The sequence below is a fragment of the Triplophysa rosa genome, linkage group LG20 (genome assembly GCF_024868665.1).
Source record: "Triplophysa rosa linkage group LG20, Trosa_1v2, whole genome shotgun sequence".
NCBI lineage: Eukaryota > Metazoa > Chordata > Actinopteri > Cypriniformes > Nemacheilidae > Triplophysa > Triplophysa rosa.
This window is the reverse complement of record NC_079909.1, coordinates 18,995,710-19,012,143: the sequence shown is the minus strand read 5'-3', so window position 1 is coordinate 19,012,143 and position 16,434 is coordinate 18,995,710. Positions and strand designations below refer to the sequence as shown.

The following is a 16,434-nucleotide window of genomic DNA, read 5'->3' as shown; positions in this document are numbered from 1 at the left end:
TGTCATTGTATTCATCGTTTTTATTGTTAACAAACAAACCACATCCATCCCCCGCACTTTTGAAAAGCTTGCTACGCCCCTGGTCACGGTAACCCCGCCCCCAGCACCTGACGCAAGCAGTTCTTACTTCTAGCCCAGCAACGTTTCGGTGCTAGATAAGAACCACTTTTTCTGGTTCGGAGCTGGTGCTTTGGATGTGGAAAGACAAAGAACCGATTTGGAACTAGGCTCTGGCTCCGAAACAGCACTGAAACTGCCTTGGTGGAAAAGGGTGTGCACACCGACGCGCAAAACGGCAGGCGTAAAAGCGTAATTTTTTTTAAAAAACAAAAGAAAAAATTTTTTTGGTTTGACGCGGCGCGTTAAAAACTGGCCGACCAACGATAGTGACGTGCCTGGAGCAGTAAAACTGAAGTTGCAGTAAAACACGACTTGGTGGCGCTCAAGCACAAAATGGTCTTGCCAAGCACCGATTGACGAAGAGGAAGCAAAATGAATTCTTCTTCTGTGTGACAAGCGAGTGTCAGAAGCATAAAGTTGCGCAGCGCCACCTTGTGCACCGGGGTATTTCTGTTTTTCATTAAGCGCCATCTATGTCAGGGAGTGAATGTGCACGTTCCCTCGGCTCATCGCCAGTGAAAATCGTTTGGGTATGAACGCCGAAAAACACTGGCGATAAGCGCGTGTGATTATCGTCCCGGTGTGTACGAGCCTTTAGATTCAGGAGGTGTCATCATCGTACAGTGTACGTCGTTCCCAAGCTTATTAGATCCATGTCGCGCAATGTGACCTGTCAAGATATTATAAAATCTGTAACAGTCTTTAGTTTATATCATTATATTTTTAGATATCATTTATTTATTTGTTGCTGATAGTTAACATTACATTTTTACATATAATAAAATTATATATCATAACGTGGCTAACCAAAATGAAAAGTTTCAAATAGCCTAAACGTTTTCAATATTTAGTCTAACCATTTATCTTAGATACAGTTTACTTCTGGTGCCATTTTATGCCCAAATGTGTAGCTAGATCCGAAGCGCAGAAGACACTACAAAAATGTAACACACTGAGTTTTAATGTGTAACATATTTCCTTTTTTCAACTCTGTGCAGTATGACACCAAATGTAGGATATCTGCCGAGTCGTCTTTGACACATTCTTACTTTTTGAGTCTGGGCGAGATCATCCACGCCATTCCAGAGAGTAAGTTCATTTGTATGTTCATTTACAAAGAATCTCCTTGTGTAACATCAGCTCTGCACGAGTCTGTCTTCTAACCTGAAGACAATAAACAAGTCATTGTATAAGACAACAGATCGATTTCAGATCTCATCCGCGTGTGTGTTAACCTCACTGGCCTGTGTTTAACTCTCCAGCCTCATCAGTGTTTTCCCTCAGAGAGATCCAGTTACAGAAGGATCCGGGACACAGGAGCTCAGTATTCCAGCCTCCAGGTATTCACTTCGGTCTCTTTATTATCAGAGTGCAAAATCATGCAAAAACACTTCAATCCTGTAATCTATTACGCCTGTTTCACATCACACACATAAGCAAGCATAACTAAAGCGAAGAGTTTCCGAGCTCTGCCTATTTTTGTCCATTTTTTGTCATTTCTGAACTCGGCAGAAAATCTGTTAACCTGTTTATAAACAATCATTTGCATTATAACGTTTATAGAGCTACAAAAGATAGTAGCGAACTACTTACCCATTGTTTGCAAACAGACATCTGGGTTGGTCTTGACGTAAGATCCACACGTGACCTGATGGCACTTGAATCCAGACAATTGAAGCAGTTGATGTGGTTTCGGTTCCATTCCTGTAAAAGAATAACTATAAATGTTTATAATACTTCAGGATTGCCCACTTACGATAGCCATTTTATATTATACAGCCATTATCAAATGAAATAATGACGTTTTCTGTATAGAACAGGGCTTTTGTTGAAGCGACAATCTTATTAAGTTGTAGATGTGTCTAACCGTCGGCCATTTTCTCAATTCTTCAGGTCGAGGCAAGAACCGCAGACAAAGCATATTCTGAGGAAAGAATCAAAGCGTCAAGAAACCACCAGAACAAATTCAGCCACACACACACACACACGCATGCATTCATTCATACACACTTTACAACGGTACGTGCTTCAGTCTGAGCCTTGGAAAACAGACTCGATAGAAGCAAATCAGTCGTAGATTTCAGAAAACATCTCGTCTGATTCAAATGACCATGTAAGCAAGTTTCTGGCTGTTTCTTTAAACGCTGTTAAATCTCCACCGCAGTCTCTACAACGGTTTTATTCTTGAATCTCAGTGTTAGGCAGATAGTGACTGCAATTTATCCATCAGGGAGACCGAAGTTGAACTCGGTCTCTTCTCCATCTGGATCTATCGTAGTATTTTCATGTGTTCAGATCTATAGAATTAGTCTTAAGCGCGCGCGCGTGTGTGTGTGGAAGAAACAGCTTTGTGTCCTACTTTTCCCATTACTTGAGTGAAGCTTTCTTTTTGAGTTTTGACTTGTTTTGCCATTTGTGTTTAAATCATAGCGCAAGGTCACATTACAGTCTATTTAACAAATATTTATTGAATATTATAATATTTGATACAAATGTATAAATCCATCATTAGTATTTGAACCATTGAGTAGAAAACCCTCTTAAGAAGTACTTGAATTAATATTACCATTCCTTGGGATGTTAAAGATGTTGTAAGTGATCAAACTTGGTGTCTGATTCTCCAAACCTCACAAAATCTGCCAGCTTGAACTACGGTTTACATAAAGGTTTATAATTGGCTAAAAAGCTAAACATGGTTTTTAAATTAAAGGATTTTAGGAATCTCTTACAGCACCTTTAAAAATAAAGTTGCTATTATGAAATCAGCAAAGGTGCCTTGTGAAGACCTTAAGAGACGATGGGTCCATATTACGCCTTTAAAAAACCATCTACTTCAATGTTACGAAGGATCTCGTTCCTTCCGAGTAATTGCACATAATCTGATGTTATTCACACTTTAAGCCAATTGCTACTTTGTATTTGCACATGGCATGTAAGTGTCCTCTTGAATTTCGTCCTGATGTTGTTCACCTTCTACCGTCTCCTGTAGTTGAATATGAAAGCACTATGACTCTTTATTGTGAATGAGACTGAGCACACCTTACTTTTGCAGAAAGAAAAGCTAGATGTTTTCAAGGCCACAGAGGAACAGAAATATAGATCAGAGTCAATTCTATAATATATTATGACTTACAGAGATTTAGATTTAACATCACTGCAGCAGTGGCACTAATTTATGTGTTTTGTGGTAAATACAAATATTTTAAATACTCTATTGAAAAGAATTAATATATAAATATATGTATTTTGACAAGTGTTTTCTTTATTCTCTGTGATTTTTTGCCATGGACGAGACCTTGGCGATCTTAAATGACATCTAAATGTTTTATAAAAGATTTAGATTTTTGTATGAAATGTGATATTAAATATTTTGTGTGATTTGTCTATTCTATTATGATATTCTGATGCTGAATGTATTGTGACTGCGAAAATGCCAAAAGTAATTACATAATCGACTAAATAAATATGAAATGACACAAAATGCAAACAGTTGAACTTCTTTGGGAACAATTTATTTTCTTTTAACAATTTTAACAATAGGCTTACTGTCTGTTTGGTATTGGTACATTTCACAAAGTATATTTGGCTTAGGCGGCATAATAGTGACTATACTTCCTCTTGTTTATCAGATTTCACAGATAAATAAACGTTAGGTGTGCATGTAAGCATCGCTGACATGCTATATAGCACGGGATCTGCTAGAACTAATCCGACCTGTCAGATGCAAATGCAAGAATAAATAAAAAGTATAAATATTAATGTCGCCCCAGAAACCTGTGCGTGTATTAGTTAGAATGCATTGAGTGGGAGGGTCGAGCTGTGGAAAACACACCTGTGCACTTCAGTGTGTACCTGTCTTCTCTTGTTTCACGATGCTTGAAAGTCCGAATCATTTGAGAGAATCGGCTCGGTTGAGCAATAACATGAAAGCGTCCCAGATGTCATTCCCTGCGTGGCAACGTTGTCTTTTATGCATACGATTTTGTTAAATTCAGTTTATTTGGCATATATTTTTAGGCTAAATCGCATATATTGCATCAAATGGTCCATTGCTATTGATTTTATTTTAGTAGCCTACACCAGGGGTCTTCAACGTTTTTCGGGGCGAGGACCCCCGACGAGAGATGCATGGAGCAGGGACCCCCTTATACTGTAAACGGGGCTATTTAAATAGAAACAACCCTATTGCCACAGCAATATTATGTTAAGACATTGCATTTGCACTATTATGTTAGGCTAATACATTTCTGTGTATTATTTTTGTTTTTAATATAGATTGCTTGATTATTTAAAGGGATTTGCAGCATCAAACATTTTCATTTTACTGTGAGATGGACAATTAAACATTTATTTGAACCTTAGTTTTTATTAAGGCTTCAATGAGATGACTGACCCTGGTTAATTGCACAAAGATTATTCTAGTGGAGGTAGAGGTTGTCTCTGGATGCGAAAGAAATTAGTGCAGATTTTATGCATTCTGTTGTAAAATCAGGCCGTTTTATTAAGTGTCACTGCGCGGGAGATTCAATGAGTCCGCGCACGTGCGCAGCTTAAAGAGAACATTGGTTGTAATATTTCTGTACCCATGCTTTACATTTTTAACAAAAAGTTGCCTGTGAGTAAACAGTAATTATAGCGGACCCCTTGCAGTTCCACCGCGGACCCCCTATGGGCCGGTTGAAGACCCCTGCTGAACACCATCTTGTATTTTCCGATGCCTGCAATTAACTTCGGAATGATTCTGTTTTGGAGACTTGCGCAATATACATTTTCGAGTCAAAAGTCGGATTTTCGTCTAGCCATGATTTTAACCAAACTATACAGATCAAACGCTTTTGACAGATCCATTAAGCGAATTCATTCAACAGATTCGGAGCCATGGACGAAGGGGCGGAGACGAACACCGTACGTCATACCCACGTCATGGCGTGTTAATGAACGTTTTCGTAAATCAGCTAAAGGTATTACACTTTTACATGTTATATTATATTATAGGCCTATCCCAGCATCTCTTGGCATGCTGGAAACACCCTGGACAGATCAAATAAATATAACATATTTATTCATAATTATTATTACCATTCAGCATTAGCGTTTGTCTTATTAGATTAGTCTACCCTATAAATTGTTTGTAAATAGTATTTCTATCAACACGTCGTACACGATCAAACTCTAAAAGCAGAGTTGCTCTTCAAGTTCTCTTGCACAGCCAAATGATTCACGAACGCTTCGCCAATCGGTTCGATTGAATCACTTAATAGAACCGACTCGAGTGAACGACTCAATGATCGGACAAACGTCATTACTATTTAAACTCAACGCACAAACACGCGTGTCTTCCTTTGGGAGTTTTTTTCTCACGCCTAAAACGATGAATGTCACTGTGTAATGTTGAAGAAACACTTCGACAACTCCTGCACGAAGTTTGTCCAGTATGAAGCATTTGATCAACGAACGGATCTGCGCTTTATTCCGCGATAACTGGCAGCATACTTTAACATACTGGAGCGTGTTCTTCAGTTTTGGACTCTGTGTCGCTTTTCTGGGTCCGACCATACTGGACCTGAGATGTCAGACCCAGTCCACGTTACAGGAGATCACCCTCGTCTTCTTTTCTCAACAGTTTTTCCTCTTTATTGGAAGCACCATCGGAGGATTCTTCAGTAAAACGTGAGTGTTATTATTAAGAGACGAATATCACTCATGTAAATATAACACACTTGCTATTTTAGTTACTTCCTCAAAAGGTGTGAACACAAAACATTATATTTATTACTGGTGGTATATTTAAAATATTCTCTAACAAGTCAACCTTTAATCTAACTTTAAGATTGTGTGCGTAAAATGTTATTCTGATTCTTGATGACTGTAGATCAGATTGCAGGTTTATTTCTCCTTTTATTGTGAATTGTTCTACGTTAAGTAAAATGTTTAATATCACTTGGTTTATACTAACAACGATAGCAAAAGTGGACAAAGTTTCATTTGTTTACCTGTTTTCAAAAACCTTTCAACGAAAAGAAAACAAATAAAAGTAATGACACTAATTGCTCGGCTCAAAAAAAAATGGGAAAGTGTATATGTTTGCCTATGCGATCAGTTGTTTTTCATGCATCATTTAAACTTAATAAAATAAATTGAAAAACTGTGTTTTGGCAGCTTTTAGTCATCATGACGTCATTATTTGATTTTCTCTAAGAACATTGACTGATCAGTCTGGAGAGTTTGTAACCAAAGAACCCATTCATGGTCTGTGTTGTGGTCATGTGCTTATTAAAGTCATACTGTTTTAGTGTTTAATTCTATGGACTCGAGCCACGAAAACACATGAAGGCTTTTTGCATGGCAGACAAAGATGTGTGTCATGATAAACAACTCTTTCATGTGTGAGCTAAATGTCATGCGTTTTATAAACTATGTGAATACATATTTAGCATCGCGTGTTCTCTCCCTAATACAGAAGGTTTATGCAGAATACAGAACATGTTGTTCATGTTGCGTTTATCTTAAACTTGGGAAATGTCTGGTTTCTCTGTACTCAAAAATCTCACCACAAGCCTGTAACCTGTCATGGCTTCCCAAGTCCTCAAGTGTTTGTGAATTATTGGTATGCTTATCTGTTGACACATGTTAGTTCATTTGGGTTTCTGTATCTATTAGAAAACACTAGAAATAGTGTAGGGTATATCCTGAATCCTTTCTTTCAAGATGTGTTTGGCCATACAATTATAATTTATTTGAGTCAAAGACAAAGATAGGTATCTGGTTGAACACGTGCCATACGTTATAAATCATAAAGTAAGTTATAAATAGCAAAGTAGGAAAAAATACATTGTATTTTTTTGTTCTGTTGAACACATAATGAGATATTTTAAAGAATTTAGGAAAACAAAGAGTTCTCGGGCACCTTTCACTACCATTTAATTCTTCCTACTATAGTAGTCAATGATGTCCCGCAACTGAAAATGACTAACATTCTTCCAAATATCTTTCTCTGTGTTCATCAGAACAAAGTAATTTATACAGCTATGAAATTATATAACGGTGAGTAAATGATGACAGAAATGTCATTTTTGGGTGATCCATCCCTTTAACAACCGAATACCTAAGTTGAATCTAGGCATGCGCCCGTGACCGAGGATTTAAAGAGTAACATTTTCTGTGATACCGTTTCTAAGCTGTGAGCTGTGTTTACACCAAATGTATTAAATCGTGTAATTCAATGTTTGATGTTTACGTCTAATATATATTACAAAAATAGGCCCACATTTTTTAAAGAATATTGTCATTTAAAGGCTTTACTTTCACCTAACACATATGTTTTATATGTTGCTTAAAAATAAGAACGGTTAAAAGGTAGTTGTTTGTACATGCAGACATAAAAAGTGTAATACTGACAACACTAAAATGATAGTTTTGCTTAAAGTTATCATACTATCAAAATCTCATACCGGCCAATGAAAATGCGTCTCTGTTTCGCAGTGTATTGATGTTACTGTTTAGTGTTTTCTTCTTCTCGCCTCATTCCTTCCTTGGATTCATCTTTACACGTGTTACGCTGTTGATTTTTGTAGTCAACCACTCTTCAAAAAACAATTCTTGAGGACAAATTAGTTGCTAAAGATTTCCTCCAACATGGAGTTTCTGCCATTTCCAGCTGTCTAAAACATTATGAATATCAGCATACGTTTGCGTCCGGTTGTCCTAACCTTTATCATCCTTCATGACCGCCAGCCCTGAATATATTTAAACAAGATAACATTCTGTTTCGTTTCGTTTGGTCAGTGAGTCTGTTGCTTAAAACTCAAGACTGACAAAACAAATGAAAATCTGGCATGAATGTAGGAGAGTGTTAGATATCTACTAGCATGTAGCTGTAGTGCCGCTTGATAAGTCGTGTAAACAGAATTTTATTGGGCCAAGGTGAAAATAAAGTCAGTGGTATTCCTGCCTTAGGATATTTCACGTTGAGGATGTCAGAAACTTTCCTTTGTATGTAACAGCATGAAAAAGTTTGACCCCCCAAGGAAATGAACGGTCATTAAAAAGAAAAGGTGCGTTTGCATAAAGAGTAGAAACAGTCGTCCCTCGCAGGTCGCATGAGTTTTATTTACATTTAAAGCACATTGTTTCCTTTTTCTCAGGCTTTCATGTTCTTTATCGGCATTGGCAGTGTCCACTCTCATCATCTCTGTGGTGTTTGCCATCATCCCGCTATGCCATCAGTTACTCATGTTGGCATTTGCCCTGGCAGTGTCTGGTCTTGCCATGGGCGTCATTGACACCATATCTAACCTACAGCTGGTCAAGATCTACCAGAAAGATTCCACTGTATTCCTGCAGGTGGGCACTCAAATCTGGCCTGATTTAATGTCTAAATACATATTTCTATCTAACACAAAAGAAGATATTTTAAAGAACGTTGGTAACCAAAGAACACTGAACCCCAGTGACTTGCATTGTATGGACATTTCTCAAAATATCTTCTTTTGTATTCCAGAAGTAAGAGTCATACGTGTTATGAACGGCATGAAGGTGAATAAATAATAGAATTGTTATTTTTTGGGTAAACCATAAAGCCCAAGCTGCACTTTTTCTTAAGGATAATACAATTCCCCTGAGATTCGTACAGAATGTGCTTAGTAGAGTTGGGTGTGTGCGCAGAACCAGTTCTACCGTGTTATTTTTGTAAAGTAGACTAAATGCAAAATACATCATACGAACGCCTGCACTATACTGAGAAGGATCTAAGACATCTTAAGCATTTATTTCTGGAATGTCGCTCAAGCAGAAGTGTTGTTGTACTTCATGCTGATATTCAATATTGCTGATGGTATCGCAATAGAAAAATTGTCTCAATATTATCGTGGTCACATGACTGTATGAAATGATAATATATAGATATTACCTCCGTCAAGGATGGTGCAGTTTTTTATTTTATAAGAGGGAGTTTTAAGTCATTTGACCTATCTCATGCAATAATATTGTACCGCAGACACTACACCAAGGTGTTATCGTACCGTGAGATTTTGATACCGTTACATCCCTACTATTTACATAGCTTTCAAAATAAGGCATGAATCACTTAAGGACAGTTATTTATTCACCCTCATGTTGGTTTAAACCTGTATATGACTCTCTCAGCCGTGGAACACAAAAGGAGATATTTTGAGAAATGTCTCAGTGGTTTTGTGTTCATACAATGGAAGTCAACGAGGGCCACTGTTGTTTGGTTGCCAACATTCTTCAAAATATCTTCTTTTGTCTTCTGCAGAAGAAAGTAAGTCGTACAGGTTTGGAATGACAAAAAAAATCATATTTGCATGAACCATCTATTTAACCTGTGGCAAATGGAAGTACTACTACTACTAATGGAAGTTAACTTTAGGTTTTAGACAATCAACTATCCATTTTATAATTATTCCGCTTTTAAAACTTTACAGTCTGGTAACGTTGCTGTTGATTGTTCTTCTGTCTTGGTCCTCTCTGATCTCTCCCAGGCTCTTCACTTCTTTGTAGGTCTCGGGGCATTGGTGAGTCCCCTGATCGCCGACCCATTCCTCTCGGAGACCAACTGTGTGATCGGAAACAACAGCGCGAATGCAACGTCACTAAGACATCTGAGGAACAAGCTGGCAGGCAGACACGTTCACAACGTGTCCAACGTGCACCTGCACACCGACGGCGAAGTCAGCACAAATGTGTCCTATGCCTTCTGGATCATGGCTCTAACCAACGTAAGAGAGATCAGTCTGGGTCTTAAAGGAACAGTACATGCAAAAATGAAAATTCTTTCATTTATTCACCTTCATGCCATTCCAAAACGGCGTGATTTTCTTTCTTCTGCAGAACACAAATGAAGATATTTCGAGGAATGTCGGTGACTTCCATTGAATGAATACAAAGTCACAGAGACGTTGCTCAAAATATCTTCTAATTTTGTTCTGCAGAACAAAACAAGGATGAATTAATGACAGAATTCTCATTTTGGCATGAACTCTCCCTTGATGATTGGTGTTAAAACCGGACCTGCTGTATGACAGTAGTGTGCGTACTAAATGTTCTCTCAGCCGTGATGTCAGATGAAGGACCAGCAAGGAGAGTTGAATTTGAATAAAAGAAACTAATCAAGATCGTCTCCTTGGCAACTGTCTTCCATCTACCAATTTTTGCATATCCATCGAGTATAATGTTGTCTCAGCTGTATCTGCTTTGCCTGAATTGGATATTGATAGTATATAAATAGTGATGGTGCAGTGTACTCACAACATAAGTGTCAAACCTAACAACTAGGGCTGATAAGGCTAAAAATATCGAATCTCACCCTCTTCTCTCATGATAGATAGACAGACAGATAGATGGTATGTCTGTTTATATGACTCGCTCTCATCTCTGTGTGTAGCTGCCTGTACCCATCGCAATTTTAATCCTCATGTACCGTGAACGGGTGTTTTCATGTGCTTCGGACCACAGTCGTCGCCTGCTAGATGGAGACGTGCTGGCGATGAAAACCTGGGGAACCACAGGACAGTTAGATGACAGCGGCCATCAGAACGAAAAGCCTAAAAGTAAGACTTATAGTTTTGTTTGGATTGAACCCAATATGTACTTGCTGGATATCATGAAAAATATACCGTATATTGCTTTTTAAAAAATAGTTCGAAAAAAGCCTTAACTTACGCTAATTGAGTCAAATAATGAGTCAAGAGAGACAGACTCATTACTTCTGTTTGACACATGGAATATACAGCTGCGGAGAGACCATTTCAAAATTATTTTCAGTTTTTCTGAATTGACTATATATGTGTTTAGGTAAAATGATCGCTTTTGCTTCGTTCTGTGAGCTACTAACGATATTTCTCCCAAATTTGACATTTTAAAGGGGTCATATGGCGCGAATACGTGTTTTTCTGTGTCTTTGGTGTGTTATAAGTTGCCCATGCATGTATTAGACACGAAAAAATAAAAGTATCGTACCGTCACACGCTTGCAGTATTCGACCAATCACTACGCACTGGTTAACTGGCCAATCATAGCGCACCTCGCTTTTCAGAGAGGCGGGGCAAAGAGGAGATACAAACATGAACGGAAAATACAGCGTTTTTGAACCTTAAATCGTGTATACACATTGCGTTACATCTAAAACAAACCATAATATTTGTTTTATCCGTGTCATATGATTCTATTTGCATTTATTTGCAGAAAATGATGCACTGTATTTTTTCAGACCTCAAATACTGCAAAGAAAACAAGTTCGTATTCACTTTTAAGCAACACAACAGTAATGTTTGTACGTGTATTTAGGAAAAGTTCAGAAAAAATTATTTTAAATAATTGAAATACTTTGTACTAGTATCACAGTTTTCATGTGTCTTGTCGTGCTGTCAGTCGTTCACTTGCTGTTGGATGACTTTGTGTCACTCCTGAGGTTTGATTTTGTTCAACAGACACTGGACTGGAATGAGCGCAATACATCTAGAAATGGCGATTTAGTGAAATTTTGAAATGGTCTCTTCATTTGCATTATGGGATACAGTGACTGTCGATGTTGTGAACATATTCTTGTGCGCCTTTGTATTTAAGCAACAGCCAAACATATACGTCGTTCATAAAAGCAAGAAAAGGACACGTTTGTAATCTTCCCCCTGTATATCCAAACCCTCCTGTCATCTCCACAGGCCTTATAGACATGTTCAACTGTTGTCTCCTTGGCAACAAGCACGGGCTTCCTCTTTCTTTCTTTGGGATTCATATCCTCGGGGGTCTGGTGCTCTTTTTCTCTGACGGTATCGTGGTAAGCAGGATTAGCACTTCTGTCATTTAAAACCATTGGGTTAATTACTTGAATTCATGTTTTATTTCATCTCACGTACCTCAGGGCTCATACACAGGGTTTGTCTACGCCTACGCGGTGTCGCCCCCTATGAATCTACCTCACAAGACGGCCGGCTACTTGACGTGCGTCTTCTGGGCGGCCATAACTGTGGGCCGTCTGTCTGCTATACCGCTGTCTTATCGCTGTAAGCCCATCCGACTCCTAACCGTCAGTCAGGTACGATCTTACCCTCTCTGAACATTGACATGACATTCACTTTTATGCTTTTTTTTTCGACTTACAGTGCATTACAAGCTATATGTTTGATCAGTATGTGCCCTACCTGGGACTGACCCCAAGATCCTTTAAGAACTACAGGAACAACATAAAAGTCAATAATAAGGATTAGCCAATAACTGAGAGTCACAAGCATCTGTCTAATTGTGTAATATCAACTCTTTTTAGGACACCTTCCAGTAAAGCACACAAAGGAACTATGATTCATCGCTTTGCACACCAGTTAGACAGCATCTTCCTGTCTGTTGTTCGGAATAAACTGCAACAGAGATCAAACCTAATGCAGATGGTTAAACTAAAGCAATACACTATAAAAAAATCTTGTTTTCCAACTCAATGATCTAAATGTCTTAATAAGAAATAGTTTGACTTTTTTCTGCAGAACACAAAAGAAGATATTTTGAAGAATGTTGGTAACCACACAACATTCGACCCCATTGACGTCCATTGTATGAACACAAAACCACTGAGAACATTTCTCAAAATATCTCCTTTTGAGTTCCACAGAGGCTTTGAATGACAGGGTGAATAAATGAAGATTTTTTTATTTTGGGGTGAACTATCACGTTAAGACGCAAAATAAAACGCGATTTTATGTTTTGCTTTCAGAGAAATCTAAAAATGTTTTTTAAACAAGAAAACGCTGTTTGCCAGCGGGGCTAAGAGAAATAATGTCTCATTCAAACCGAGAAAAACGCTTATTTTTGTTACCCCTTTGGCAAGAAGCTTTTCTTCGCCATCACAAAATTCGGTTAGATTATGTGTGAAATCCAGATATAATTGCGCGTGTCATTTTGTGACTCAAGGGAACTGAACTTGCAAGGATGTTTAGATAATTGACCAAAAACAGACCAGCATCACCGTCTGTTTACTTGAAATGTTTTTCCTGTGTTTACCGAAATAAAAATCTATTAATAAGATCTATTTGATTGACAGTCTGCGCATTATTCTCCTCAGACTCTCGACAGATTCGTGTCGAGTTAATCTCATAAAGCGCTTTACGCATTCAAAATCTGCAAACTGGTCGGGGCCATAAAGGTGTGCCTCCTCCGTCAGTGCACCACGGGAAACTGTGGACAGAAACAAACATCCTTGTTCTGCATCCTGCTCTCTCCTGTCCATATTGGAGATTTGTTTGTCTGGCGTGACCAAACTCTGTCTTTCGCTGTTTCATTGGCACTAAAAGTAACGGCGGGCCACTTCTGTTTCTTACATGACAGAGCGAGGTGTTGGTCTCAAATGCAAACCTTTCTTCTTTTGTTTAGGTGGGTGTGATAGTCACGCTTCTCCTGCTACTGGTTTTCTCAAACAGCATCGTGTTCCTCTTCATTGGCACCTGCTGTCTGGGCCTTTTCATCAGCAATATTTACCCCTGCATGCTCGCGTTCACCGAAGACGTCCTGGAATACAAGGGTACTGTGAGACGCAGACAGCTACTGTTTTGCCGTTTGGATGATTCTAGTTATTCAGTATTTACTCAAGATTTACAACCGAGTTGAAAGCAACACGACCCACCTACGGATTCACGCCCTTAATCCTTTCTATTGACGTAACGCTAAGGCTCGGCTTGACAGGTGTTGCATCTTACGGCAGAGACATTCCTTTTGTACGCAGCGATCGGAGCCACGGGGGTATGAAGTATTGGGAGATAAATGGCTAATTACTAAGCGCCCTCGGCATAGTCTAGCTGTAGGGGACGGTTAGGGCAGAGCGATAAAAATATTAGTAATGAATGTATGTCAGCCGCCTCACCGGGGCCTGCTGGTTTGGGCTGTAAATTCACCGACCGGTTGCAGGTTTAGCAGATGTTTAAATCATGCGCTATGGAAAAGGCAAAAATGAACAGACGGCATATAACAAGCCAGTGGTTCTCAAAGATTTCAGATGAAGTAAAACCTTTTATACATTTAGACATTTCAAGTACAACCTACTCACCGCAAACTAATCGCATGCTACAACAATAAAATCAAGTGGGTTTTTTGTATATTATTTAGGGCTGTCAAACGATTAATCGCGATTAATCGCGTCCAGGATAAAAGTTTGCATTTACATAATACATGTCGGTATACTGTGCATTTTAATTTTGTATTTCTGAACACATACACATAAATGCATATATTTAAGAAAATATAACAATTAATAAACTTTTATTTAGAATTTAAATTATTGGTAAATATAAATTAATACATTTAAATATTTTCTAATATATATATAGACAAGTATGTGTATGTTTTGTTTATAAATACAAAATTAATATGCGCAGTACACAGATATATATTATGCAAACACAAACCTTTATTCTGGATGCGATTAATCACGATTAATCGTTTGACAGCTCTGTTTTATTATTCTGTGAATTTATTACTTTATGCTGTTTTGATCTTCGTTTTTGTGTTCGTGAACTATTATGCGTAAAACTATACTAATATTGCACATATATCGCAAATTCTGTATTTACAAAATTGTAATTCCTCTCAAGTCACACCACCAGGGGGCGCAACGCATAACGCAGTATGAGAACCACTGCACTTTTACGCACTTTAGCACACTTTTATCCAAAGCGACTTACAGTGCATTTACACTATACATTTGATGTGTTTTCTGAGAATCGAACCCTCGACCTTGAGCGCTGCTAATGCTAACATGATCCTCTTTTTAGGCTGCGCCACAGCTGTTCTGGTAACCAGTGCAGGAATGGGAGAGATGTTACTTCAGGTTCTTGTCGGATCGGTAAGTCTGAGCACCTCAACGGATCATATGTTCTACATTATTTGTATTTGTACCGTTTTCGTAATCGTTTTCATTGATGTCTTTTCCGGCCGCAGGTGATGCACAATCGCGGCAGCTATAGCTTCCTGTTGAGCGGAATGATCTTCGGCTGCTTGGGATTTACAATATTCATATTGCTGTTCTTTGTTCAGCAAAATCACAAAAGCTTCACTGAAGGTTTGCCGACCCCCGCAAACACACATTACCTGTAATTGGGCTTAGAGAGTCTGTTGACTTGCTGTTGTGTGAAATTCATCAGAATGAACCTAAATGTGGTAAAATGTGTTTAACGGAGCTGAGAGACCAGAACGCCATCTGTGTTTGAAACATAAACTTCAAGGTCTTTAAAGTTGAATGACGTCAAACTGACATTTACCACAAAATTGTACTTGACAGGTGAAATGATAAATTATTGATAACATCTTATGGTTGGAAATCTGGGTGAAGTTAAGAATGTACTTAATAAGTCCCTTTTATTTTATGTCACCAAAAAAGTTACAAATTGAAGCTTTAAATATTTTACCGAATTAAAAAGAAAACTATTTGCAACCAAAGAAAGTATATCATCAAACTCGGCTTCTTATACACTGCCATATTTAAATCCATTCGCCAGATAGATTTCGTTTCTACTTTGCAAAGTATATTGACCAACTTAATGATTAATTCATTAAACTATTAACTGATACAATCAAAACAAATGATTAAACTAATAACTCAATGAAACAATAATAACTAAGTAAACTAATCATCACCGCAAACAGATTCTGTTTAGTTTACCGAACCACTTTCACAGTTTATTTGCCGTATGCAGACTTCCCTTGAGAATGTACCTTTTTGATATTTTTTCATACAGCTTTGCCCAATAATTCTCCGATGGAAAGACTCGAGGAAAACGGGATCAAGACCTGCTCTGGTGCTGTGCTGAACTCATGGGAGATCCCCGAGCGGAAATCATCAATCGATCCATAGCAAAAGCGCTCGGAGGTCATCCACCGAGACGATGGATGAAAATATGACAACCGTAAAGGGACGAAGGACCGGTTGACGTTCCTGTCATCAAAAGAACATATCTGTGGACTAATATGCAAGTCAGTGACGATGTACAGGTTTGATCTTATAGCATAATAAGCCACTGAGAAGTGTTAGAAATCAGAGATCTTGAACAAAAGATTTATTTTTGTATTTAAATACTTTTGATAAATGAACAATGCGATGAAGGATCTTGTATTATTGTGTAGACGTCACAATATAATTATGCTCAGTGAAACTTTGTGCAATAAAACAAATTATATGTATAACAGAAATTGTTTTGTGCTTATTGTTAGAAACAAGTCGATCAGTTGGTGCTTGTGTGTAAGTGATGATTTCGAAAGGATCAAAGTAGATAAACTCCGGAGGATTGTTCTTTGCTCTACCATAATTCTCCCGGCCAT

At 38.1% G+C, this 16,434-nt stretch overlaps 2 protein-coding genes across 2 annotated transcripts in view; both read left to right on the top strand.

Annotated features, from left to right (window-relative positions):
- Positions 1 to 3,620, top strand: part of cdk18 (cyclin dependent kinase 18) — a 49,394-nt gene extending 45,774 nt beyond the window's left edge. The window contains exons 14-16 of the mRNA XM_057362042.1: positions 1,119 to 1,209; positions 1,383 to 1,460; positions 2,014 to 3,620. Coding sequence (XP_057218025.1) covers positions 1,119 to 1,209; positions 1,383 to 1,460; positions 2,014 to 2,048 — 204 coding nt within the window. The 3' untranslated portion in view covers positions 2,049 to 3,620. The remainder of the gene's footprint in view (positions 1 to 1,118; positions 1,210 to 1,382; positions 1,461 to 2,013) is intronic.
- Positions 3,621 to 5,168: 1,548 nt separating this feature from the next.
- Positions 5,169 to 16,288, top strand: mfsd4aa (major facilitator superfamily domain containing 4Aa). Its single transcript, XM_057362016.1, has 10 exons — positions 5,169 to 5,790; positions 8,265 to 8,463; positions 9,621 to 9,857; positions 10,523 to 10,688; positions 11,799 to 11,914; positions 11,999 to 12,172; positions 13,498 to 13,645; positions 14,892 to 14,962; positions 15,058 to 15,178; positions 15,855 to 16,288. Exons 1-10 carry the CDS (start codon positions 5,555 to 5,557, stop codon positions 15,968 to 15,970), a joined length of 1,584 nt encoding a protein of 527 aa, XP_057217999.1. The 5' UTR covers positions 5,169 to 5,554; the 3' UTR covers positions 15,971 to 16,288.
- Positions 16,289 to 16,434: the final 146 nt, after the last annotated feature.

Bases quoted from the DNA above. Each gene is read 5' to 3' on its own strand.
- mfsd4aa (XM_057362016.1), top strand. From the start codon at position 5,555: ATGAAGCATTTGATCAACGAACGGATCTGCGCTTTATTCCGCGATAAC. The intron at 5,791-8,264 runs GTGAGTGTTATT...CCTTTTTCTCAG, and splicing joins GGAGGATTCTTCAGTAAAAC to GCTTTCATGTTCTTTATCGG. The intron at 10,689-11,798 runs GTAAGACTTATA...TCATCTCCACAG, and splicing joins TCAGAACGAAAAGCCTAAAA to GCCTTATAGACATGTTCAAC.